This window comes from Gambusia affinis, linkage group LG03 (genome assembly GCF_019740435.1).
Source record: "Gambusia affinis linkage group LG03, SWU_Gaff_1.0, whole genome shotgun sequence".
Classification (NCBI taxonomy): Eukaryota; Metazoa; Chordata; class Actinopteri; order Cyprinodontiformes; family Poeciliidae; genus Gambusia; species Gambusia affinis.
Genome location: NC_057870.1, coordinates 4,227,292 through 4,252,764, shown reverse-complemented (window position 1 = coordinate 4,252,764; position 25,473 = coordinate 4,227,292). Strand labels below are relative to the sequence as shown.

At 42.4% G+C, this 25,473-nt stretch overlaps 1 protein-coding gene across 4 annotated transcripts in view; it reads right to left on the bottom strand.

Annotated features, from left to right (window-relative positions):
• Positions 1-495: 495 nt before the first annotated feature.
• The window catches only part of LOC122828829 (citron Rho-interacting kinase), a 62,329-nt gene continuing 37,351 nt past the window's right edge, over positions 496-25,473 (bottom strand). Inside the window, exons 17-40 of one of the 4 annotated variants that reach the window (XM_044112770.1) lie at positions 21,699-21,892; positions 21,117-21,252; positions 20,927-21,031; positions 19,493-19,633; positions 19,072-19,191; positions 18,703-18,934; positions 16,421-16,579; positions 16,221-16,244; positions 10,885-11,055; positions 9,929-10,109; positions 9,121-9,209; positions 8,926-9,030; positions 8,588-8,757; positions 6,702-6,782; positions 6,459-6,594; positions 5,972-6,111; positions 5,763-5,855; positions 4,770-4,878; positions 4,533-4,661; positions 3,869-3,949; positions 3,701-3,779; positions 3,438-3,611; positions 2,296-2,584; positions 496-1,649 (exon numbers count right to left, since the gene is read on the bottom strand). In XM_044112770.1, the coding sequence (XP_043968705.1) occupies positions 1,626-1,649; positions 2,296-2,584; positions 3,438-3,611; positions 3,701-3,779; positions 3,869-3,949; positions 4,533-4,661; positions 4,770-4,878; positions 5,763-5,855; positions 5,972-6,111; positions 6,459-6,594; positions 6,702-6,782; positions 8,588-8,757; positions 8,926-9,030; positions 9,121-9,209; positions 9,929-10,109; positions 10,885-11,055; positions 16,221-16,244; positions 16,421-16,579; positions 18,703-18,934; positions 19,072-19,191; positions 19,493-19,633; positions 20,927-21,031; positions 21,117-21,252; positions 21,699-21,892 (3,162 nt within the window). In that variant the 3' untranslated portion in view covers positions 496-1,625. The remainder of the gene's footprint in view (positions 1,650-2,295; positions 2,585-3,437; positions 3,612-3,700; positions 3,780-3,868; positions 3,950-4,532; positions 4,662-4,769; positions 4,879-5,762; positions 5,856-5,971; positions 6,112-6,458; positions 6,595-6,701; positions 6,783-8,587; positions 8,758-8,925; positions 9,031-9,120; positions 9,210-9,928; positions 10,110-10,884; positions 11,056-16,220; positions 16,245-16,420; positions 16,580-18,702; positions 18,935-19,071; positions 19,192-19,492; positions 19,634-20,926; positions 21,032-21,116; positions 21,253-21,698; positions 21,893-25,473) is intronic. The other 3 variants (XM_044112771.1, XM_044112773.1, XM_044112774.1) reach the window with 3 other exon arrangements.

The following is a 25,473-nucleotide window of genomic DNA, read 5'->3' as shown; positions in this document are numbered from 1 at the left end:
ACTGCCTGACTGCTGACTTCAAGAGAAATAGTTCTTAATCCAATGCGTCATTCCAGTTAAACTCAGAATTGGGGAAACTCCAACTTCCCAGTCCAAAAAAAAACAACAACTGGAAAATAAACTGCAACGCCAAAGTCTGAGGGCTCAAATTGCAAAGTTGAAATTTCTTTCATATATACAGCACAATCAAGTGCTATAAAATGACACTGTGTCCCTGTAAGGGTTCTCCAGGTCTGGATACATTATATGAAAACATTCACATTTCTTTCTCTGTTCCAGCCATGTTTGTTAGGTCGCCATTCAGCTGTTTCAACCCATTTATCCACTTACTCATCCATTCATCTGTTTGTCAATTTGTTAATCCATCCATGATATTTGCTCCTTAATTTTTAAAGTCAAACATCAGCTGCAAATCTACAGTGAACTTGTACATTTCTAGTTAAAAGGAAAAAGTCTGGAGTTCTGTTGGAACCCTGTGAATATCTGCTGGTGAATCAAAGACGACAACAGATCCTTTGATCGTGTTTAATGTATGTTCTCTTGTACAGCTTTAGAAATCAAGAAAATCTTAAGTTACTAACACCGATGCCTACTTACCGAATGCAAAGTCAAGTGGATAACATGACAAAAAGAGAACAACCAAGAAAAAGAATCAAGATCTGAAAGCAACTAATGCTTTATTAAGTAAGTCATGCTCACTGATGTTGAATAGTGGAGGTGTTCTTATTGGCCCAAAGAAACTACACGGGGAGAGGGGAGGTGATAACTCTCCTGACAGTTACTAGATTTCATATCACAGCACAGAAACGGGACATCTGTACCACAATCAGCAGCGGCGGCAGACTAAGAGCAAGCTGAGGCGGCTGGACCTGCTCGACTGCAACGTCCGGCGTCAAGAGGCAGAGCTGCATGTTCCTTTATCGCAGGTTTGCTAAAAAAACACCACAAAGAACACTCGGAGCAAAAACATTGCTTACTTGTTTTAGTAAGGCCGGACAACAACGGTCAATAAAGCAGTCATATGCAGGTAAATATCAAAGGCTATTTAGTGAAGAGGACCTTTCAGTTTGGTCTGAAGTAAGAAGACTGGCCATGAGACGAGAGCAAGTCTGTAACTCCTGTTCAACCCAATCTCCTGTGCAAAGAGTTGCCCCTCAGAGAGCTTTCTCAAGGCAAATAAAATCTGGTCTCACTCTCAGAGCAGAAAAAAAAAACACCTTAAAGTCATATTTCATAATGAGAGGATTATATTGTTTCTTAGCCAACAACATTACGAATCTCCCTGCAACATCTTTAGAAACTCTTTAAAAAAAATAGACATGGCTTCACCGGCCGACTGTTCCCTTTATAAAAACTCACACAGTGTATGTACAGCGGATTAGATAAGAAAAGATTCTCACAACCTGGAGAACAGCGCCACCTCCCTGCCAACCAGACCTACTGCGGGGTAATGTCCATGAAAGCACATGTTGGAACGAGGATTGTCACAGGAGACTCCTGTCGCTGCGGTGTGGCTGAACCAGGAGCTCAGGCTGCAGTATGTACAGGCGATGGCCTCAGACATGGTGGATCGCTGTGCTTCAACTCACACTGGAACCAGGGTTAGTCACTAGAGCATGGAGGACTCACACTGATGACTGATCCCAGACCTGCAAACCAACAACACAGAAAAATATGATAGGAAAATTACATGACAGAAAATAGAGAAACTCTGAATTACTGTAACATTACATTATAGAGGAAAGTCGTTCAAACTGCTGAAGTTCAAAAGTTTTCATGTCCTTTGAACCTTTTCACATTTTGTCACTATACAACCACAATATTCCAGGTATTTTTTCCTGCGATAAAGTGATGCCCGTCATGTTCAATCAAGAGATAAATGTCAAACCAAATTTTAAAGAAAACACACACACACACGCACACACACGCACACACACACACACACACACACACACATATGAAATCTATATAAAAAGGCTGTATTGTGATAGATGCGTGGTCAATATCAGTAGATAATATGTCTGATTGAATATTCTTCATATTGATTATTCAATGAACGCCGATCCAGAACTGCACTGCATTCTGGGAGAGAAAAAAAAGCTTTAGAATTTCAATACAATTCTCCTCTGGTTGTGGTTGAACATTTACAAAATGTAAAAGGGCTCAAGGACCAGAAACATGTCTGAGAGGCTCTGTGCTTCATGTTGCTTTGTTCAGGATGTTTCAGTTGTTTTCTGCTGTTGTCACTTCATGGCAGCCTGGTTTTCAGAACCACTGGGTTCCCGCCATACAGACCTTGTTAACGGGGGCTAGCTGGGTCCGGACGGACCCGGCATGGAGTCGAGTGCTGTCCCCAAATCTCCCAGGAGACCGCTCCCTGCGACTGTCCAGCACCCTGCCGGGGGACTTCTCTCTGTCCAGGGGATGAGCAGGAGACTTGTCTCTTCTGAACTCTGTGCGACCCTCCCGGTAACGGTGCGGGGTGCTCGGCTCCCGGTGCAAACCGTCATGGCTGCCGGGGCCCGAAGTCAAGCGTTTGGTGATGTGCTCCGTGTAGGTGGGGGGGCCTCGCTTACTGGGGCTGCTGGAGACGACGGAGCAGAGAGAAACAGCTTCACTGCCTGACCATAATCCTGTCAGATATTAACTTTAGATGTCAGTATGCCGACCTTTGACCCACAAAGATGCTGGCGATAAAAAAAAAAAAACAACAAATAAAAACACCTAACTTGGTGTTAGGTGGCTCAGCGTTGTCATGGACACAGTTGGGTTGGATAACAAACCAATAACAATATGTATCTTCATAGACACGTGATCAATATCAATCAATTATATGTTCAGCAAGGTTGGTGGCATCAACTAACTCACTCCTTGGTTACCTAGCAACCACCTGTTTAGTAACTTGCACAGCAGCAGTTTAGTAGTTTCATAACTACTTAAAAATAAAATAATAATAAAAAACAGCATGGAATGAAAAGAGTGGATAAATCAGGAAAGACCATCCCACTTGTTTAGCAATATTTCAAATATTGAAGCAAAAAACTAATCAATAATTATTATTGACCGATATGAAACATTCCTATCGTGATAACCTGCCATGAATGCTCAGGCTGACAGTTTTTCTGTTACGGTAAGTTGTTTCTCTGCCGTTAACACATTTAGCAGCACGTACACGAGCTTGATTGATAGTCCTAAAACCCTCCTCCTGACTCTGATTGGTGGTCTCTGACTGCAAACTGTGAGTTTCTGCAGTAGTAGCAGTGGATGGAGGTTGGAGGAGCTCAAGCGTTTTTCATAGACTTTCTGTCTCATGTTACAGTGTCAACAATGATTTTAACACGTCTGCAAGAAAACTGAAGTTTGTAACAGTTACATAGTGTGGCTTTAAATCGAGTGTCTGTGTGTTTCGTAACGGTGCGGTTGTGTTGTCAGCTGACCCTCTGCTGGAGCCGGTCCTCTGCAGCTCTCCAGACTCTCTGATCAGGCTTCCCTTGCAGCAGATGACCCGCAGCTTGCTCTGGTAGGAGGAGGCCAGGTAAACGGCTCCGGAGGAGATGGCTGGGCCAAGGTAGCGCGGGTTGGGAATGTCCAGGTGGGCCAGCACCGCGGGGCTGGAAACATGAACACAGTTTTAAGAGCTTCCAGCTGCCAAGCACAAAGACTTTTAGATGAGAGTTATGAAGTGACTGATCTTCCTCACCACACTGCTGCGTGTCCCTGGACTTCAATCACATCTAGGGAGTTGAAGTAGGTGACAAACAGGTAGGGTTCCCTGTAGGCTGCATTACAAGACACGCAAACTTATTCAACGTAAAGATAGACGGAGCTGAGAGAAACATGAAACCAACAAGATGAAAGTTGCTTTTACCAAAAGACAGAGGCACGCGGCTCCACTTGATTTCATCGGTCCGACTTCTTCGTCCGTACGAATCCACAAAGAAACCAAACTCTGTCACAAAACATTTGTTACGGTCACAGGAAATAAAACGATGATGGTTGTGTAGACAATAGACTCCAACAGTTCGCTGAGAAAATGCTGAAAAACATGACAAGCTGAGGATTTCTCATTGTGATGGTTTGATAATCCATGACACTGAAGCTGATTCTGTCTGTCCTCCCACTGACAGATCGTCTTTACCTGCTGCAGACTCAGATCCACTTGCTGCCAATAAGCTCTGCACTGGTGGAGACCGATCCACACTTTCATCCTCTATGTGCAACATTCTTAACAACTTTTCCTCCCGCATGTGAAGTTGTTTTGATGCAAAGTGGTTGTAGGAAAGGAAATGATTTCAGGCACATCTGCTCCCGTCACTTCTACTGGATCCTATCTGATCCACTAGTAATTCATACACATTAAAAAAAAATATTAACTTATATGGATATCATAAAAAAAACAACCCTGAAGCTGCAAAACGCAAGATTTGCATCCCAATAAAAAACGCAGTGCACCTATAATATTTTTATAACCCTCCACATTGTGTGGGGTTCTATCAGTTCCTGGTGACAGAACGGTGTGTGTTCGAACTCACCATGGAAACAGAGAAGGTATTCCTCCTTCTGCATGCTGCTGGCCACCTGTAAGATGGCGATGGGGAAGCTGTGAGAAGAGGCTGCAAACACGGCCGAGGCCAGCGACACGTCGTTCTTGTCCAGGAACTCTGCAGGACGGGAGCAACCAGAGGGATGCAGCGTTACCCTGCAGTCTCCAGAAGAGAACACACACACACACCCACACACCCACACACACACTTTGTTTGCATTCTTACCCTCAAGCACATACTGCTTCATCTCGATCTCGTAGAACTTGTTGGTGCCGATGATGATGCTGTAGCTGGTCAGATGGATGCAGCTGCACGGCTCCAGAGTTTCAATTTCCTGTCAGTCGAGAAATGTTGGCGCACAGAACGACGAGAAAATGAAATGAGAGTGAGGCCGGACGGTACGGACTGAAGTCAGATGGAAGGATTGTAATGTGTTGGAAAAATCAACACAGCCTCAAACTTTCTTCACATTTTGTTACATTAAAACCTCAGAGGTATTCTGTTGGGATTTTATGATAGATCAACACAATGTAGGACAAAGTTTTTAAGAGGAATACAAATTCAACCCCAGTGAGGTAAAACTTTCTAACTAGAATTTAGCTGCAAGTCTTTGGAAGTTTGTATCGGTTTTTGTTTCTATCTTATTCACTCCATCTAGAAAACTAACGTTTTGTCCATTCATTTCAATCTCAGTGAGTGAAAAACATCAGTGAATGGCAGTGTAGTCACAAATTCTCAATTAGATTCAGGTCTGTACTTTATAAGACAGACCACCTGGATTACTAATTTAGGTCAGAACTCTGCAGGTTAGTCACATGTGGAGGATGTAATGTTTGTCGTTTCCCACAAATACACTAAAAGACGACTGAACACTGACCTCCATAATAATGTACATTATTTGTACATTTACAAAGTACTTTATATTCCTCCCTTGTTGCCCATTTACCCTGAAAATGAGGTTTCATTCTACATATTTTATTTATGCCAAGTAAAAATCTGTTTCACGTAACAGTGAATATGAATGTCCACATTAATGTACTGTCTGCTGATTACAATTAGCCTCAGCAATTATAATCCATAAAAGCCATCATTCTATGCATTTTTACACATATTTGGGATCAATGATAGAAAACAAAATCACAAGAATTTATTTGCTCATTTTCTAACACCTCCAGTAGTTTGTTACATTTCATGTTTCTCTGCCAACCTGCCGCTCACCTTGCGGATGCAGTATTTGTTGAGATTGTCGTTGTAGCGCAATATGGTGATCTTGTTTGGCATCGCGGCGCATATACACGGCCCGTTGTCAACCTGGAGGCAGAACATTTACCTGTCAGCTCTGACGGCAAAGTTTTCCATCGCCGTGGCAGCACACCTGCATAAACACACACACACACGGCCTGCTGCGTGGCGAGCTGCAGACTTACTCTGCCAGAAGCAAACAGATGGCAGCCTTTCACCGTCTCAAAGATGTAGGGAGCAAGTTCAGTCTGGCTGGGCAGGTGGGACTGGGCCAGAGACTGCTTCACTCTCTTAATCTCCACCAGACACAGAGCTCTCTCATCGCCTACAGCACGCACATACACACACACACACACACACGCACACACACACGTTACCAAACCACAGGTTACAGACAGGTCTTTGGTTTCTAAAGAGTCTCCTGTCCTTTATAATGAAAAGAATGTGTCCACATGTTAAAATACGATACCTCACCATAACTGTATGGTATCACATTTTACCAGCCTTTATTTAGTCCATCTCAGAATCATTTTAGCAACTATTTATTTTAAGAGGCAGCACAACGTGTTATAGTGCACATTGAGATGAACTCTACCAGCAACATCTGGACTGAAATTCCCCAGCGGAGCTCGCCGGAGCACCAACAGGTACAACCAAAGACGGACATGTTACCAACAATCATCAGGAGTTTCTCCTGCTCTTTGATGATCTGGATCTGAAAAACGGATCCCAGGCCCGGGATGTGAGTCAGCGAGTTCTTGATGACGTTCAGAGCGTACAGCCCCTCCTCAGATCCCACCAGGACAATCTACACAACAGACACACACACACACACGCACACACACACACTTACTCAGCCAGCTGGAAAACTACGTTTGTCCTGTACTCAGGGTCATGACATCACGCATTTGGTACCTGATCCGTTAGAGGAAGAGTACAGTTAATATCCAGTCTGTCGTCGCCCTCCAGCTTCAGCAGAGAGTTTCCAAGCAGCTTCTGTAAGATCAGACAGAAACAGGTGAGCGGTCAGAACCAGAGGTTGACAGACTCACAGGTGGGAGTATTATTTTAACATCGTGTAGCAAAGCTCTCTAGACCTTAACAGATAAGTAGGATTTGCACACAATGGTGATTGTTGATTGGTTGATGACAGATGGGCTCTGAAGACAATTGATTGGACTGAATTGTACTTAGAGATGCCAAAGTAAAGTGGACTGAATATAAATGCATGCCATCCTTTTCAAATTTTATATGCAAACCATTTTGAAACAACATTTATCATTTTGCTTTTACTTTACACATAAATCACCGCAGTTTGTGTTTTCAGCCAGACGAAAACGGAGCAGTTTCAGGGGGTGTGAATACGTCTGCATGGCATCGTGTGTTGGTGGGAAAAAAATGCCAGTTTTGTCTCTCAGTTTCATACAGAAGGAGGTTAGCAGTGGGGAGGAAGAGAGGCAGCAGGTGAGGTGAAAGCAGGAGGACCAAGCAGCACGACAACAGGCAGGTGCAGTACAGTGTTCCTCAGGAGGAAAGACAGTCTGTGCTCCTGTCTCTCTCCACACTCTTTACCTGAACCAGTGGAGACAGAAGCATTTGTCTTTTGCACACAACAGCCTACATGTGTAAGGAAAGGCCAAGGTATCGGGACCACGCAGCAAATCAACAAATCGTGCCCATATATCGGACATACAGTGCGGCAAGATGGAAAGCAACAGACAGGAGTGAAAGAGACAAAGAGAAAAGAAACAGAAGAGAGAACAGTTAATGACATATGCATGTGAAATTAGAGGTCAGTATTTGAATCTATAAATGAATTCATAAAGGGGCAGTATTATGTAAAATCCACTGTTTTGAGCTTTACATCATAATGTTATTCACTAATCAAAAACATATGAAGTGCTGCCTTGATTCTTTCATGAATGTTTGAGAGATCCTTTAATCTCCATGGCAACCACTCAGATGGCCAAAACACCTGGGTAGACCTAGCTTCACCTTCAAGATGCAGCTCCACCTCACAGAACAGCACCCTCAGCCCTCAGCCCTCCCACTTCCCACTCAACTCCTTCAGACTAGCCAGCAGCAATTAGCAAACACTTGGTGGAACTGAACATCAGCTGAGCTCATTATATGAGCTGCTTCTCAGTGAAACGCTGGTTAAAACGTTGTTACAGGGTTAATAGAGGAACGCTGCTGTAATGAAGGCAGAGTTTCAGAAAGAGCAGGAGTGTCTGAAGGAGACAGAATCCCAAAGTCAATATGATATATTCAGGTCTGGAAAAAATTAGGAGACCATTCAAAATGAACAGCTTCTCTGTATAGGTATATGTTTGAGTAAAATGAACATTGTTCTTTTATTCTATGAACTACTGACAACATGTTTCTGAAATTCCAAGCAAAAACTTTGTATTACTTAGCAGAAAATGAGAAATGGTCAAAATAACAAAAAAGACACAGTGCTTTCAGACCTCAAATAATGCAAAGAAAACAAGTTCATATTCATTTAGAAACAACAACACTAATGTTTGAACTCAAGAAGATTGTAGAAATCAATATTTGGTGGAATAACCAGGAGGTTTTCAGTGGGCTCTTCAATTTTCCCAGACCTGTATACATAAAATATCTTTAACAAATTAGGTTAACAGTTACTTGATTGTGCCATAAAATGCCACTATGTGGTTGAAAACACATAATGCTGCCCCTTTGAAATGACTCAAGACATTCAGTGTGTTAATGAATATTCCCTCATGTGTGAGTGTAAGACATCCAGCGTCTAAGCAGCGTGCTGCAGCAATACTCACTGCATCGGCCTCCGCCTTCTCCCGCGCGCCGCGCCCCCCGGCCACCGCCGACTCCATCACGGCCACCCAGCGCTGCTTGTCAGGGAAACTGGGGGCCATAAAGTAGACAGCCTGTCCAGGCCAGCACGGCGTATGGCAGCGGGACTCCAGCTTCAGGACGTAGGCAACATCTGACACAAAGGAAGTTATATAAAGGCGAAAAAGCTCAGAATTCACCTCATTCCCTTCTTAAAAAAGAACAATAACGCAAAAACTTAAATATAAACAAAACCTAATAAGCAGGCAATTGGTAGTGGGAATGATTGTGATGTTTGGAGATGAAGACAATGTGTGTCTACCAGACTTGGCGGTGTTTGGCAGCTCAGAGGCTCCGACTGCTCCATGAATCATCACCTCTCCCTCTGACAGACACAAGTCAAACTCCTCCAGAGGCTTCACAGCGTCTGAAAGGCAAAGGGACCAGGAACAAGCGGTGGGTATGTGGCAGCGCTTGTATTTCCAAGCATCCAACACCCGTTCACTCATTGTTTAACCTTCTCTTGGCTCGATCTCGTAGATGGAAACTTTAGTGCCGTCCAGCACCACATATTTTCTCTCCCAGCCCTGACCCCGCTTCCCGTTTCTGCCACACACGGAAAAGGAATATTAAATATTAAATAAGTACAGTATATATGTGTTAATGTACTTACAGAAAGTGTTATTTTTATTACATGTGGTAAACCCTCAACAACTGTACTGTACATCTCTGTCTTACCACCATAAACATTGAGGAAGACGGTGATAAAAACTATTTAAAAACTCCTAGTTCAATCTGGGCTCCACTGCAATCTTTTTTTACAGAGGCTGTAATATTTTTTTCCTCTCTTACATTCAATATATCACTCTTTTGGCTGTCTGGTAGTTTTGACTACTTTGACTCATGATTACTGTATTTTGTGTATGTATGTTTTTTTATGTGAACATTGCAGTGCTCCTTGTTGTTTTGGGGTGGGTTGTTTTTGTTTACTTTTGTTGATGTTTACATAAAGTTATGAAAATCAATTTAAAAAAAAAATCCTAGCTCACTATGAGAGATGACTGGCAAGACATATTGCACTTTTACACAATTTCTCTTTAGATGTACCAGTATCTAAGCAGCTTTTCCACAAACCTTTGTGACAGAACATAATAAATGGTCCCTGTGTTGTGCTCTGACAACCAGGACATTTTCAAAAGGGGGAGTTGGATTCATGTACCATCTGATTAGCTCCCTAAAGCATATTACTGGCAGAGAACAATGTAAAAACTACTATTTGTGCTAAAGACTTTGACTCTCCCTGTGTTAGCTTGGCCACAGCTGACCTGGGCTGCTTCATCCACCCCTCCAGGTGCATGTGGCCACCGGCTTCTTTGATCTGCTGGCCTGGAGAGCTGCCTTTGTCTCGACACAGGCCCTCAGACAGGTGCAGAGAGCAGTCGCTGGACATGCCGCAGGTGGCTGGAAGGCAGGCTGAGCACTTCGGATGGCACAGAGCGTGGCATTCTGCAGAGAGAGACACAAACACTCAACGCAAGGCCATGTGGGCACCACCTGAGAGTAGAATATATCAAAGTAATATATGTAAAGCACTTTAAAGTGTTTAATTACAACAAATTTAACCAAAGTTATCAAAGGGGCATCATAACATTTCTTAGTTCAGTTGTCGCTAAATGCTACATTGAATAAAATTTAAGAAATTCGACTTTGTAATTTAGAGCCTTGAAATTGGGCCTCTGTCTCTTTAAGAAACTCCTGCTCTTTCTGAAACTCCGCCTTCAGGAAGTCATCGCAACATGGCTCCTCCATTAACCCTTTCATATCGTTTTTAACAGCTGTGCTGTGAGAAGTAGCTTGTAAAATGAGCTCAGCAGAAATGACTTAATGTCACTACAGTGTAAGGTTGACCTGGCAATCATTTTCTTGATTAATAACTGGCTAGAAAAAGGTGCTCAGTAGAAGCTTTTTTTCATACAATCTGAATCAGGCAAAGTTACATTTTGCCACTTGAGTTCTGGGCAGAACAAATTTACAGACAACGAAGGTTTTTCATCTTAAATGCAAACTGTATATATGTTTTGCACAGGTTTTGCTTAATTACTCTGTTTCTTTTTCAGCCATTTTTTTTTTAGAGTCTGTGACCTCCAGTTAACGATCAGTCGATTAATAAATTTGTTGACAATTATTTTTAATAATCGATTCATCAGATTGATTGTACATAAATAGATCTAGTTTACATGACGGTAAGACGGCTCTGAGGTTTGTGTGTTCTCTGACTCACCCAGGCAAGTCGCTGCTTGGCGGCCAAAGTGAACAGTATCCAGGCACACAGTGCACTTGGCGGCCCTCATGTTGAGCCCCACTGTGAACCGGTGGGGGGTGTTGTGGTGCAGCACCCGCTCTCTCTCCCTCTCTCGGTCTCGCTGACTGTCCTTCAGACGCCGGCTGTACTCTGAATACAGACAGGGAACACGGTGAGGGCGCGCCGCTCCGCTTCGCCTCACCCAGGTACATCCAAAACCTCAACACCTTAGAGCGTCATGCTGCAAAAGGAACTGGAAGATGTTGAGCAGAATGCGTATGCAAGTAAACTCTGAAGGCAAAAACGCTTGAAAGGTCAACTCGTTTAATTGTTTGCTTTGGATTGTGCTCACTTTGCTGATCTGTAAAGGGATTATCCAGTCTGTGTGAAGTCTCTTCATTGTGTATACAGGAAAAAAAAAATCTCTTCCATGTGCAATAAAATGTAGTTTTAGAGCTGGTTATCATATTGATCCGTTCACTTTACAATGATCAAATAAAACAGGTCAAATTACGATTAGACTAAATTGAAATGGGAAGTGGTCTTTATTTGGACAGATCGTTTGCAAAAATCAAATAATCCCACTCAGAAATAGTCATTTTAAAAATCCATCCTTTCATTTGAAAGTATTTGTTCAGTGATGGGATGAAAACACATGTCAAGAAATAATTGTTTTTAATTAAACTCACTGCTCTAACAGTTACTGGCACCCCAAATAATAAAAATAAAAATAATCAAAGTTTCCAGTTCAATTCCTCTAAATTAGTCAGTTTCTAATCCACCACTTCCTGTTGGCTTGGAGAACACATAATATATACGTATTTTAGACACTAGTCTAGACAAAAACTCATATTTATCTTCCAAATAGTGAAATAAAAACAACTTAAGTTCACTAAGAACTACACTAAAGAGTAACCATAACAACCACTAGACAGCTAGCTATCATTTAGTAAAGCAATAAAATATATATATTTTCTGCCATTGACTAGAAATCCACCAAAATCTTAACTAGAACTGTGTTCATCGTTGCAAAGAGACTAACTGTCTTTAATCTCATTTTTTATGTTTATACATTTCTGTCTGGACTGAAGGTTTTCATATGAACGGTAGAACTTCCTATGTTTGACTCCAAAGTATCAAGATCCTCACCAAACAATGGTTTAACAGAGTAAAAAGGACTGCCAACAAATTACACAGATTTTAATTAGGTTTAAATTGTTTTCTCTCCACACTGTTGCAACATAAATTGTGACATTTTATTAACCAAATGTTGAACTTTTGGACTCCACAGAGAAAACTTGTGGGTTGATTTGCCTTAATGCAATGCAGCTGTGTCATGTGAAGCTGCTCATAAACCAGCATATTCATTAGATATCACAGTCAGTGAAATCTGTCCTCGCCTGCATTTTGCTGATATTAAGCGTCGTCATAATGAATTCAGGGAAAATCTAACAGCCAGGTACATTTCTCAGCTGACAGCTCCTGCGTGGGTGAGATGAGAGGTTAGCCTTCTCATCAGTCCCTCCCCCATGTAAATAAACACCAACACGGGCAGATGAGCACAAAGAGAAAAGGACAGAGACAAAATTCACGCTTCACTGTCAAACCGCGCTCCATTAATTCTACCGTTACACCAACCAGTGATTTAGACATCAATAAAACCCAACGGCCCTCTCTTAACAACTACCAACGCTTTTGATTAACTTTAGCTACTTTACTTGAAGGTTTGTTGGAGTCACATTCAGGGGCTCGGAAGAAGGGGGGAAAGTTAGGACAATCCTGAGGGCCCCTGACCGACAGGGGGCCCCCATTAAATAGTTTTTATGTTTCTACAATATGAACAGTTTGCAAATTCAACTTTTCTATAAATTAGTATTACCTTTTAGAGGACAATTTACATGATTGACAATAAACCCCAATTTACATGGTTTTGGAAATCTAGGTGGAACCAGAGCACCCAGAGAAAACCCCCACTAACACTGGGAGAACATACAAACTCCCACAGAAAGAGGCTCTTGGTTAAGAACTAAGATCTTTTTTCTGTGAAGATGCCACCCATTTCTTTTTTGGTCTAAAATATGAGATGTATTTTGAGGTCTTGGAAACGGTTCAGAACTTTCCTGGATACTTTTTGCTAGTTGTTTGTTTTAGAGGTTTTCTTGCTTCTCTTCAGTTTTTGTTGCTTCTTGAGGCTCAAAGTTTGTCGTATCGTTTTCCACTCTGAAGATGTTTCTTCACAGACTGCCTCCACTGGTTCAGGATCTTGGCTTTCCCTTTTCTCTGACAGAGTTTCCACACACAGGTCTGTCACTTCCATGGCTTCAGGATCAAGGAAGCTTGAATCTTTCAGCATCTCGTTTACAAAGTCATTTAGCTCCTTGGGAGATGCATCAGGAAATTCAATATTCTCTAACAGATGATCCAGATCCATGGTCTCAGGGTCATAAATGGTTTTTACAGGGATAGTGTAGTTTTCCCTGTTTGGTTCTTGATGCCTGGCCACTTTTCTTCTTGGAGGTCCTAGTTCATCTCTGTCTTGGAGCTCCGTTTTCACATTTTCCAGCTCTGTTTCATAATTAACCTCACAGCTACAGTACCGTTGTTGGAGGACAGTGAGTTGCTTTTGGAGACTGTCCTTCTCGGCTCCAAGTTCACTGATGATCTTTTGGTCCCTCATCATTTTCTGTGACTGAGCTTTCATCTCTTTATCTACCTCCTGCTTAAATATTTCTGCTTGCTGTCTTAAAGCAGAAACATCTCCTTCATATGTCATTTGAAGTTCCTGGTAAGAAACTTTAGCCTGCTCCAGTTCACTTTGGAGATGTTTTATGGTCTCTGTGGATTGCTGCTGCAGCAAAGAGAACTCTTGTTCCATTTTCTGATGCAGATTGTTCTTTTCAGCTCTAAGTGCATTGATAAGATGATGGTCATTCTTGGCTCTTTCCAAATTAGCTTCTTTCTCACAATTCACCTCATACTGATAAATGTCTGCTTTCTCTCTCAGGGCAGAAACATCTGCTTCATACCTCCTGTTTAATTCTTGGTATGAAATCTTATACAGCACCAGCTCACTCTGCAGACGGTTCTCTGTTTCCTGCAGGCAGACAATCTCCTTGGACATTTTTTCTTGGAGATCGTCCTTCTCAGCTCTCAGGTTTTCAAGGATCTTTTGCTCATGCTTGATTTTTTCTTCATAAAACATCTGCATGTCGACCTGCAGGTTCTCCTCACCTGTAGCTTCATATTTCGATTGAAGCTCCTCGTAGCGAGTCTTGATTTGGTCCAGCTCTTGTTGGAGGGCGTCACTTTTCTCTTTTTCTTTCTGGATTTGTGACCTGAATGCTTCCTCACCCACAATATGAGCTACCTTCAATTGCTCAAATTCCTTCTGCAGCAGCCTTTTCGTCTTGTGTTTTATGTCGCTGTGCATCCTGGAAGTGATTATAGCTCGTCTGAGAGACTCTGAATCGGAAAACTCTTCTCCTGTCAGTAGTTCTCTCTTCATGTCCTTGAGTCTTTTCTGCCCTTGTAACTCGGCTTTTGTTTTCTCCAGTTCTCTTTGCACGTAGACCAGCTTTTGGTTCTCCTCAAACCATCTTGCTCTCTCCTTTTCCAGAAGAGAGCCAAGTCTCTGGATCTCTCTCTGTAACTCAATGGGAGGCGTTCTGTTCTCAGTCCAGCCTTGCAGATTTTGTCCAGCTCTCCATGCTCCATGCTGGGGTCTCATCTCACCGTTGGAGGAATGTGGCCTTTGGTTCCACATGTTTGGACAAAACAATGTTTGTTAAAATCCGTTTTGATCTGCAAACAATCTCAATGTTCAACTTTGAAAGCGCTTTGAGAACGTCTGAACTTGTCAGTAGTGCAGCAAACAATGACAAGAATGTAGAAGTTTGTTCCATACATACAGTGCTGATGACATCAGAAGCATGACTCTAGTCGTGACATCACAGAGTTTTCCTTCATCTCTGGAATGATGATGTGAGTGTTTGAGAAATCTACCACACTGACCAACCAACCTCCCCCATCATCCTTCTCCTCACCTTCCTACCCCCCATATTGGAGTTGGGATGGTTATATAGTGTTAGGGTGGCTCTGATTTATTCTTTCTGTAGACTTTTGTTCCTGGTTATTTGTGTTGAGGCTTTGCATCTTAGGACAGTTGTCTCCTCTGGTTTTGGACGACATGCAGTTGGAAGTTTTTTGCTCTTTCTCTTTTCTCTTTCTCTTTGGGCAGTCGGTTTGATGCGTATCCATGGCAATACTTTTTTAGGTTTATTTTTATGACCTGGAGACGCTGATCATTATCTCAAAAGCTCAAATAGTGAACTAACTACTGCCACCTGTACTACAACCACAAATCTCATCAGACTTGAAAAGAAGCCTTTGTACATCCAGAGCAGAGAAAATTTCTTCCATAGTTTGTAATGGGCAAGAATCAAATCCCCAAATCCAACATCTTTCTGCCCAGCTTTAAACCAAACAGCCAGAGAGAAATTTACAAGGGAGCAGCAGTAGAGGCAGAAGAGATTGATTTAGCAGTTCATTACAACAACTTATGATCATCCAAGATCTGGCTCTGATCTGCTTTGCTTTCCCAGAATAAATCAAGAAACACCATTCAGCTTCTATGCACCACAAATCTGCAACAAACTACCAGAAAACTGCAAAACAGCTGAAACATTGAGTTCCTTTGAGATGCCTTTAATTCATAGTAACTGGAACATTGATGTATATTTGCTTGATGATTCTGACAAAATGAAATGTTCATTGCTTGTTTTTTAATGTTAGTTTGACTTGATGCTGAAATTTGCCATAGAAGTAAACTTTTGACTTATTGTCACCTTGAAACATGGTAGTAGCTGCATCATGCAGTGGAGTCACTTTTCTTTATCAGGGGCAGATCATGTGTATCAGGGTATTTGGTTGACACCCAGTTTGTCATGCACATCTACATTTTTTGTGTTCATTTGTCTTATAAACATGACTGGATAAAACCTTTAGCTCAGAATGAGGTTTCCAATCATTTGTGCATTGCAGAGTTTATCACATGGTGCATCTCACTGTATGGTGTGAAGTTTAGGTGGGACTGCAGTCGGCTAAATAACAGAGAAAGGTTCTGGGAATGAGACTGAAAAGCAGCAACTGGGATCAAAAAGTGCTACAGATTTCTAAAGCTTTGCACTGAAGCCTTTCAGCCACCTCTGACGGACACGATGCGACCCGACATTTCAAATAGTGCAGAGCTTTTAAAATCTGGCCAAAAAAGGAGAAAAGAGATCAAACTGCGGAGACCATGACTTTGTACAACTTACTTTCAAATGTGACCCTCCTTCTCTCTGAAAGGTGTGTAAAAGAGGATAGTAGAAGTTTTGTACATGAATCTTTCAAATGTTATTGATATCAGCTTGTAGTCATGCTGCATTTGTGCTGGGTCAACAAGTGATTTCATTGTCAAGCTGTATTTAAGCATCCTGTGTGACTAGAGCCATGGTGGAGGTCGCCCCTGACTCACCCTCGGGTGTCGGCGTGTCTTTCCTGCGTCCTGAGTTGGAGGGTGCCAGGCCCGTCGGGCCCTGCTGGTGCTCAGGAGACTTCACCATGGCAGACATGATGATCTGCTGCCGTGCTGCGGCAGGGTTCGTAGTGCTGCCATGATCCTTATACTGGAGAGCTGAGTGCAGAGTCATTAGATGAACTTGCAATGTTATGTCATCCTCACCTCTATTACAAAGATGATTTTAAGAAGAGGGACAAATCTTTTCCTTTTGGTAAACTAAGAACAAAAATTACCACATGTTTAAGGTTCTTCCTGACATGGATTCATTATTTTGTTTCCCTCAATTCATTCATTCATTTTTATCAATATGCACATACGCAGCCTGTCACACTTACGTATCCACTTAAAGATACGTAAAACTTACCTTATTTTCACGACCATAGAGCGCACCGTACTAAAAGGCGCAGTCTCAGTTTTGTGTGCCATTACTGTATTTAACACACACATAAGGCGCACTGTGTTATAGGGCGCGGGTTTTACATCAACAACACACACACAAGCATACAAGTGTGTATTTAAAAATAGAGTGGAAGCAAAACTGATTTTGGTTGTGCTTTATTTAAGTATTAATTACAAAGTACTAACATCAATCATCAATGTTTTACCGGTAATGTCATCAGTCAAACCCCTCGAAGTCCTCATCCTCTGTAAATCACCATAGGCGGCAGTTTCTGTCCATTAGCATGGCAGCTAAGCACAACAGTAAACGAAGACTTTTCGTGCCCCGTTGTGCGTATCCCTACCGTGGCGGTCCCCTTCTTCTCCACCGTGTGACTCACCGGGATGTCGAAAGTGAGCGGCACCTCGTCCATGTTAGTGATGTGGCTGGGCTGGATGTGTTTGTCGGCGATGTGTTTGCGGCAGTAGGAGCGGAAGGCGGCCAGCTTTTCATTATAATCCGCTGGAAGTTGCTGCGCTACCGTAGTCCTGGTCCGGATGGAAAAATGGCACCGTTTCATGAAACGAAAGCACCAAGACGGACTTCCTTGGAAATGTTCGATTTTCATTTCTTCTGCCAGCGATACTGCTTTTAGTCGAATGGTGACCGTCGAAACGCTTCTCCCACTCGTTCTTTGCTCGATGATCCACTGCTCCAGTCTTTCCTCCAACTCGGGCCACCTCGCCTTATGTCCGCGGAAACTCAGCTGCGTCTTCTTGACCTGTCGGAGCTCGTTTTTCAGCTTCCTTCACTTGCGAACCATAGATTCATTAATCTTAAATTCTCTTGCGGCTGCACGATTCCCATGTTCCTCTGCGTAGCTGATGGCCTTCAGTTTAAGCTGAGCTTCATATGCGTGTCTCTTCGCCATTTTTAGGGGTTGTTAAAACAACAATGTTCTGCATAACGCACATACCCGTTCTTTTATACACAATCCACGCCCACTTCACCCTTTAACGTTCTCATGGTGTTCTCTAATACGTCCGCCTTACAACACACACAGGGCGCACTGCACTATAGAGCGCACCTCACATTTTGAAGAAAATCTAAGACTTTTATGTGCGCCTTATGGTCGTGAAAATACGGTAGAATAAAGGCAACTTTGATTGCAGCAGTAAAATCTCATACTGGATTTTTAGAAACATCCTTTAATCTACAACACATTTATTCAGTGGGAGAGAAGCCACATGCTGAGAATCAACGGCTTTTAACAACATTAGATGTGGCCCGACATATTCTCCCCGTGTTTGAATGGATTCTTTCTGGGTACACAACCTTTCTGTCAGAAACATGAATTTTAGGTGAGGCCAAGTAGGTAACTTAGTGCTAGCTACCACAGACCAACCCTGCTTCATTTCTGCTAACATTTCAACCATGGTCTAAGTTTCTCTGTGTGGTGTCCAGGCAGATGTCGGTTCTCAGTGGCCACCGGCCAAGAGAAATTGATCTATGTGTCACCTCAAGAGTATGGCTTGAGGAGACAGCAATTCATGAATTACTAATTAGAAGTTTCTCAAAAAAACCACCCCAACATAAATCTAAACAAAATGCTTCAAGTGCATTTATTTCAAATGGACTGTAAGATGTGCCAAATATGATATTAAAAATATTTATTCTTTGATATAGCAGTTTTTTTCTGTGTGCTCAAATTAAAAGTTAGATTTTTCTAAACTGTTCAGTGTAAGATCATGCTGCTGCAATAATATTAAGCCTTCTAAGCATCTTTACCAGGAGTATCTTCTGTTTTAGATTACTAAACGTAAGAGTCAGTGTGTAAGCTGGTGCAGGTCAGTCCCACCTTCTTCTCTCAGAGATCTCAGCTCTGCTCTCATTTTCTGCAGAGCGTCTTCCAGCTCAGAGCAGCGAGCGCGCTCTTTATCCAGAGCGGCCTTCATGTCGCTGTACTGCAGAGGCACCGGTTGGATGGAGGGCACGGGGGAGACCTGACCTTGACCCTGACTCTGGCCCTGCGCCTGGGCCTGAGCAGCCATGGCGGCCAACAGGTCCTCTCGCCTTCGCCCAAAAAGACCCTGAAACAACACAATGCAAACGAAAACAGAGAGAAACACAGCGGAGAACGACTCCAAGGTTATCAGCTGGCATGCTTCAGACATCTTCGCTTGTATTTCATAAAAACAGCATGATTTGTTGTGCGAATCGAGCTTACTTTTTTCTTCTTGGAGCCTCCGTGGGCCTGGGATTGGAGGAAGTCGATGAGCTTGGTTTGCTGGGTGATGGTTCCCTCCATTTTCACCTTCTCATGAGAGTATACAGCCTGCAGGTGGAGCTAAGTGAACATCACTACTGCCATGAATTTCTCCTCAAGTAATTCACTTCACACAGAAGGTGACAGAGAGACATGGAGATGGGTGGAAAGAAAGGGGGACGACTGGGTGCCATGTTTGCAGGAGTTGTGTTATGTAACACTGTGGACCAGAACAGATAACGACACAAAGGTTTACACTAACTTTAGCGTATACATATGTCAGTGCTGACTGGGAGCTCTCATATCTCTAATATATATGTATTGATCCCCCCAGCTGTCCCACATGCTAGCTGTGGTGCATGCACATGCCAAGTAGAAGCACCTGGATGTTCTCCAGCTGGTATTCCAAGTCAGTCCTCTCTGTTTTGAGTAAATCGGTCTGGTCCAAAGCCTCCTGCAGCCCCTGGGTCAGGCGGAATATGTGGGTCTTCTGGGCGTCCAGCTGCTGCTGTAGTTTCTCTTGCTGCGTAGGGAAAAACAGGTGTTCTTACCATTATCTGAATAATGATGTGAACATTATTATCTATTATGTTAGGGTGTTTTCGCACCTGATAGTAGTAGACTCGGCTTCGTTTGGAGACTACAGTTGCAACATTTGTTACATTTTCAGTTGGTAGTTGGTGCACTTCGCTTTCACACTGCAACCCTTTGAAAAATATCTTACACCAGTGGGGGGCGCTGCATCAGTACCACAGAAGAAAGCAACACAGAACCTCCAAAGAGGACACTGAGTGTAACTTTCTACTTCACAAAATGTAAACAAAAATGGAGTGGCATCAAATTTTAGCGGTTGTAGGATTTCTCTTTTGTTTTGGCAAAATATTTCTCCTGCTAGTGCTAGAAATAAATCTTTGTTATGGATGCATTTACCCAGAATGCCCTGAGCTGTAGTACACTTTCTGTTTTTGGAGCAGTCTCTAGACAGTTTGCCGTTCACATATGCATTCAAACCGCTTCAGAGATTACTTCAACCAAAACATGAAACCAAGACCAAAGTTTGTAGGTGGACCAAAGTTCACTTTTTCGGTCCATCTTGCACCCTTATGGTCCATTCACAACATCCTTGTTAAGTCTGCTTCAATTAAACTATGTTTGTCTGATTTGTTGGGAAAAATTTGAATGGAAAATCAAACTCTGATCCGACCAAAGAAGTGAACTTTGGTCGGTTTAAGTGAACTCTAGTGTATGTGAATGCTAAGCGGACCGGAGACCGTTCCAAAAACAGGAAGCAGACTATAGTGGAGGGCATTCTGGGTAAATACAACCAAATAAATCGTGAAAAGTCTACTGCTAGCAAGAGAAATGTCTGACTATCGGTCTCGCTGATCTTTTGCCAAAGACAAAAGAGAAATCCTATAATCGGCAAAATCCATTTCTGTTCAGATTTTGTGAAGTTGAGCTCAGTGTCTTCTTTGGATGTTTCTTCTGTGGTTGTTGGTGCAGCGCCCCCAGAGGCGAGAGGAAGAACAGGTTTTTCAAAGGGTTTGCTTAGTCCAAACACACAGTGCAGTGTGAAAGTGAACCTCACCAGCTGAAAATGTAACAAATGTTGCAACTTTGCTCCCCAAACAAACCAAGTATACAGGTGGGAAAACACTTTCAGGCCTGGATACTGAGTGTTTGCTAAGGATTTGCTGTTAGCAGGGTTTCTGTATTAATTGTAAAGGTAACACATGAAGAAAACGACAGACACAAAGCATTACAAATATCTGCATGTGAGGTGGAAACACAGTAGGGTTCAGAGACAGCACTGCACCTCCTCCAGCAGCCTCTGCTTCACGTCCCTCTCACTCTCCAGCTTCTGTTGCAAACTCCGGGCGTTCATCTCCAGCATAGAGTGCTTCTTTTCCAAATCATTTAACTTAGGAACACAAGACAAAAGCTTTAGGTTTGAAATTTACAAACAGCAAGGTAAAATGTTTGTTGTACAGTGTAGAAAAACCTACCGTGTCTGCAAGGCTCTCGGCTTTGAGTTTCTGGTCTTTCAGGGCTTGTTGCAGGGCCAAGATCTCAGCTTTGTGCTCTTTCACGGCTTGCTCCACAGCCTGACGAGACTCAGAGCAGCGCTGCTCTGTACGCAGCCTGAAACACAGAAGACAAACTTTTCTACAAGATGTCTTAAGCTTTTGACGACCTAATGTTGGGGGGGATTCATTATTTTTCTCTGTTACTCTGAGTGATGGTGTTGGGCAACAGGAGAACAGATCAGTAGAGAATGTTTTAATACTCTTTTACTGCACCATGTGTTCATTGCACTGCTATTCTCTGTCTGTAAAATCAGAGAAAATAAATCAGATTTTTTTCCCAAAAATAAACTCAAACAGACCCAAGAGAATACGCCCAAAGCTGGTTGATTTCATTGTGTGTAGGTGGAACTGGAGCGAACAACAATATCAACGGAGACATTAAGAGCAAAAAATGTTCGGTATTTCTAGTAATTTAAGCACTTGTTTTAAAATATAGCGTGTCTTGTTACTAAAAAAAAAAAGGTATTCTTGCAGCACAGATCACACAGCGGTGTAGTCTACCTGTTCTGTTTCTCGGTATCCAGCAGCCTCTGGACCTCCCTGGTCCTCCTCTCAGCCTGGCTCTTCTCGTCCTCCAGCGTGGCCCTCCAGGCTTCCCACTGCCGCTCCTTCTCCAGTAGCTCATCGTTCAGGCTCTCCAGCTCCACAACCTGCTCCTCCAGCATGGTGCACGTGGTCTTCAGAGTCTCCAGGTTCTGTTCACATCAGATGTACGCAAATGAAGATTCAAGCCATGAAAAAAAGCCATTAAGCAAAAAGCATGTTCCAAAATAAGTCCCAGCCGTTTCAGTGGAGACTTGATATCAAGTAACACAATTCATCTTAATCTGACAGGAAGTTCATAAAATAGTTCATACTTTAAAAGACAGACAGATGCAATCAACAGTGGTGATGTAATGTAAGTGAATACTTATGTAAATGTAAATTTATTTTTAATAAATTCGGTAAATGCTCAACAATCTTTTTCCACTGTCAGAAGAAGGATTCATTTACAATTTGGAATAAGGATGTAACACAGCAAAATGTGGAAAAAGTGAAGTGCTCTGAATACTTTCCATATGCATGAAAAGTAATATTAACACTAAATAAATATAATTCTATTTGGTTTATTTATGAAGCGCCAATTCACAGCAACTATCACCTAACGGCACTTTGGGAAGAAAAATCACTTCATTTCAATCATGCATACATTCCAACTGATCCTACTTATCAAACAGTGCATTAATGTTTGTTAATTATTCAAATTAGTTTAAAGAGTTTCCATCTTAGGAGATAAGACTGCATCGAGTCACTGACTTGCAGGATTCACTCCTCCTGTACAAACAGACACTCTCTTGCGTCGCGTTGTTGATTTTACTGTCAATCCCTCAAAGAACATCTCAAGCTTAAGAGACGTGCTTATTTCTAACATCACAAGGTCACAAAGTCAAACATCTCTTGTCTGGAAGGTAGACCTGAGAAACAACGGGAGCAAAGTGTGGTTTGAAGAGAAATTAGTTTCCCAGATGTTCCTTGGAAGAAACATACAGTATTCAACGAGTACAGAAAGCAGGCTTTGTAAATGTATCAGGCTGTGCCAATGTCCTCTGGCAAAACTGAGCTACAACTTGTCAGCATAGTTGCCAAATTATGAGTTATGACTTTAAAGCAAATTGCTTTGCATTCCTTTAGAATAAAACATTATTTCCAGCAAAATCCATGGATGACAATGATAACCGACATTTCCGAAACGTAAGAGAGGCGTTGTTGGGGAGGATGATAGTACCGTTTCCTCTGCACCCTGGGAGAAGCTTTAGAAGATTTAAAGATAAAATTCATAGTATTCGCTGCGTTTGCAGGAAGAACTTGAGACCATTACAGCTAAAAACCTTCATCTCCTGGCATCCCCAAGGCCACAACGTCTTAAATATTGTAAGAAGGGATGACAGCATTACAAAGTGGTAAAAGCTTTCTCAAACAGACACTTGCAATAGACAACAGTCTGGAATTGCAAGTCAGTACTTTGAGTTTTTTTCTGTCAGCAAGGAAATAAAAGTTTAAATAATAAAATAAGAATCCATTTTAGTTTAAATAATTTGTTTATTTGAAATGTTCAAAACAGCCAGACTGATCACAGTCCTGAAGGACTAAATTATGCATTTTCAACAAGGGACTTGAAAAGTGACAAAGTATCAAAGTTTTATCCGTGAATGACTGGCATCAGATTATATATGGTTCATAAAAAATGGAAAGTTACTTTTTCAGGTAGATTGCAGCTTGCAAAATTGGAAAATATCTGGGTTAAATAGAAAAAAAAAAAAACCCACACTAATAAAATAAAACATATAGTTGTTTGCCCTCATTTTAAATAATAACACAAACCAGTGCAGCTGCAGAGCTTGTTTGGATGCAGCAGGGCCCAGAAAGACCTGCTGCGTTTCACGTCTTACGGCGCATTGCTTTAGACAAAGAGTTTGAAGACAAATATAGCCTCTGCCGGTGCAGCAGCAACACCACGGCCCTCTGAAGTCCAACGCTTCCACAGCTGACACGACCTGGGAGTGATGGGGATGACACATCTCTCCCACACACCACCCCGTCCCTCGTCTATGACTTCCATCGTTGGTTACACAACCAGCAGGGCTGAGAGCGATGCTGGACACCCACACACACATCCTCCCACAGGGCCAGCGCTCACATCACACTGCCTCATCTCTCTCTCTTTCACTGCAGCCAGAATAAAACATAACCAACACCAAAATAACACAAGACTTTCACAGGCCTGATTTACACTAAACCCCGTTAGATGCAAGATGTTGAGGTCACCCATGGATGACAGGACTGTGGGTATCTCAGGTAAAGTGAAGACTTAGGGTGCATTCACACCAGCCCCTTTCAATCTGAACTCCAGTCGGTTCGTCTAGAGCCCGGTTTGTTTGGTGTGAATGCGCAATCGAACGCAATCGAACTGCGATGCGGACCAGAAAAACAAACTCCGGTCCACGTGTAAACCTCGGCCTGGGCTCAGTTTAAGTGAACTCTGGTGCATTTTGAATGTCTGGATTCCAAGTGAACCAGAGACTCTGCTCCAAAAGCAGAAGGTGGGCTATAACATGGGGCATTCTGGGTAAATAGGGCCTAAACAAGCACGCAAGTCAAACACTAGCGAAAACATGGCTCATGGTCTCTGCGAAAAAATAAAAAATAACAACCACTACCTGCCAAAATCTGATGCCACTCCATTTTTGTTCACATTACATGTCTTCTTTGAAGGTTTCCTACAATGATTCTTGGTGCAGCACCACCCCAGGCGAGGAAAGAAACAGGTTTTTCAATTAGTTCGGATTGATTGACAAAGTGCAGTGTGAAAGCGAACCGCACCAGCTGAAAACATAACTAATGTTGTAATTTTGGTCCCCAATCAAACCTAGACTACTGGACTATCAGTGTGAAAGCATCCATAGCGTCTAGGTGTGAGAATGAAGTCCAGAGGAGACACAAGACGAACTGAAGCATCGCCTCAAAAGCAGTACACTGTTTTCACAAAACACAGATCATTTTTTGTGGCAATTATTATTACAGAAATGAATCCAAACCTACGGTACATCCAAGTATTGTTGTAAAATGTTGGACAAACAGTAAATTCTAAAACTGGGCAGAGACATTTGCTGTTTGTGTGTTTACTTGCGAAAAGACTCACACATCCAAGGTGTTACAGAAAACGAAGGGAACACGGTTGCTTTCTTGTCTGGTGATCCATGTCAACATCTTACACGGTTTGTTTTTCTTTTTTTTCACATCCTTATGCTACTTCGGACCTTAGACACAGTTTTCATTTACTTGAACAGTTGCATGTTCCAGTTCCAATCTCCAATCGTCTCCCAGCAGCAGGTTCAACTCCAGCTTATAAACCAGCCATTCCCTGATTTACAGTAAAAGCATTCGTTTGTCCCGAACTTGTCCAAACTTTTTCATGTCGCAACAACAAACTTCAACCAATTTTATTGGATTTTTATGATAGATCAACACAAAGCAGTTCATTATTTTGAGAACCTCCCTCTGTTAACCCCTGATAAAAATCCAAAGTAAGATCGAGTTGGTAAACGAGCTGTGAAGTTTAAAGCAGGGTTGGGTTATAAAACTATATCACCGAATTTGATCATCTCAAGGGAAACTGTTCAATCCATTATCTGAAAATAGAAAATGTATAATAAAGCTGCAAACCTGCCAAGACATGGACGTCTAAACAGAGAGAAGTAGCACATGGCTTAATTAGAGAAGCAGCCAAGAGGCCCAT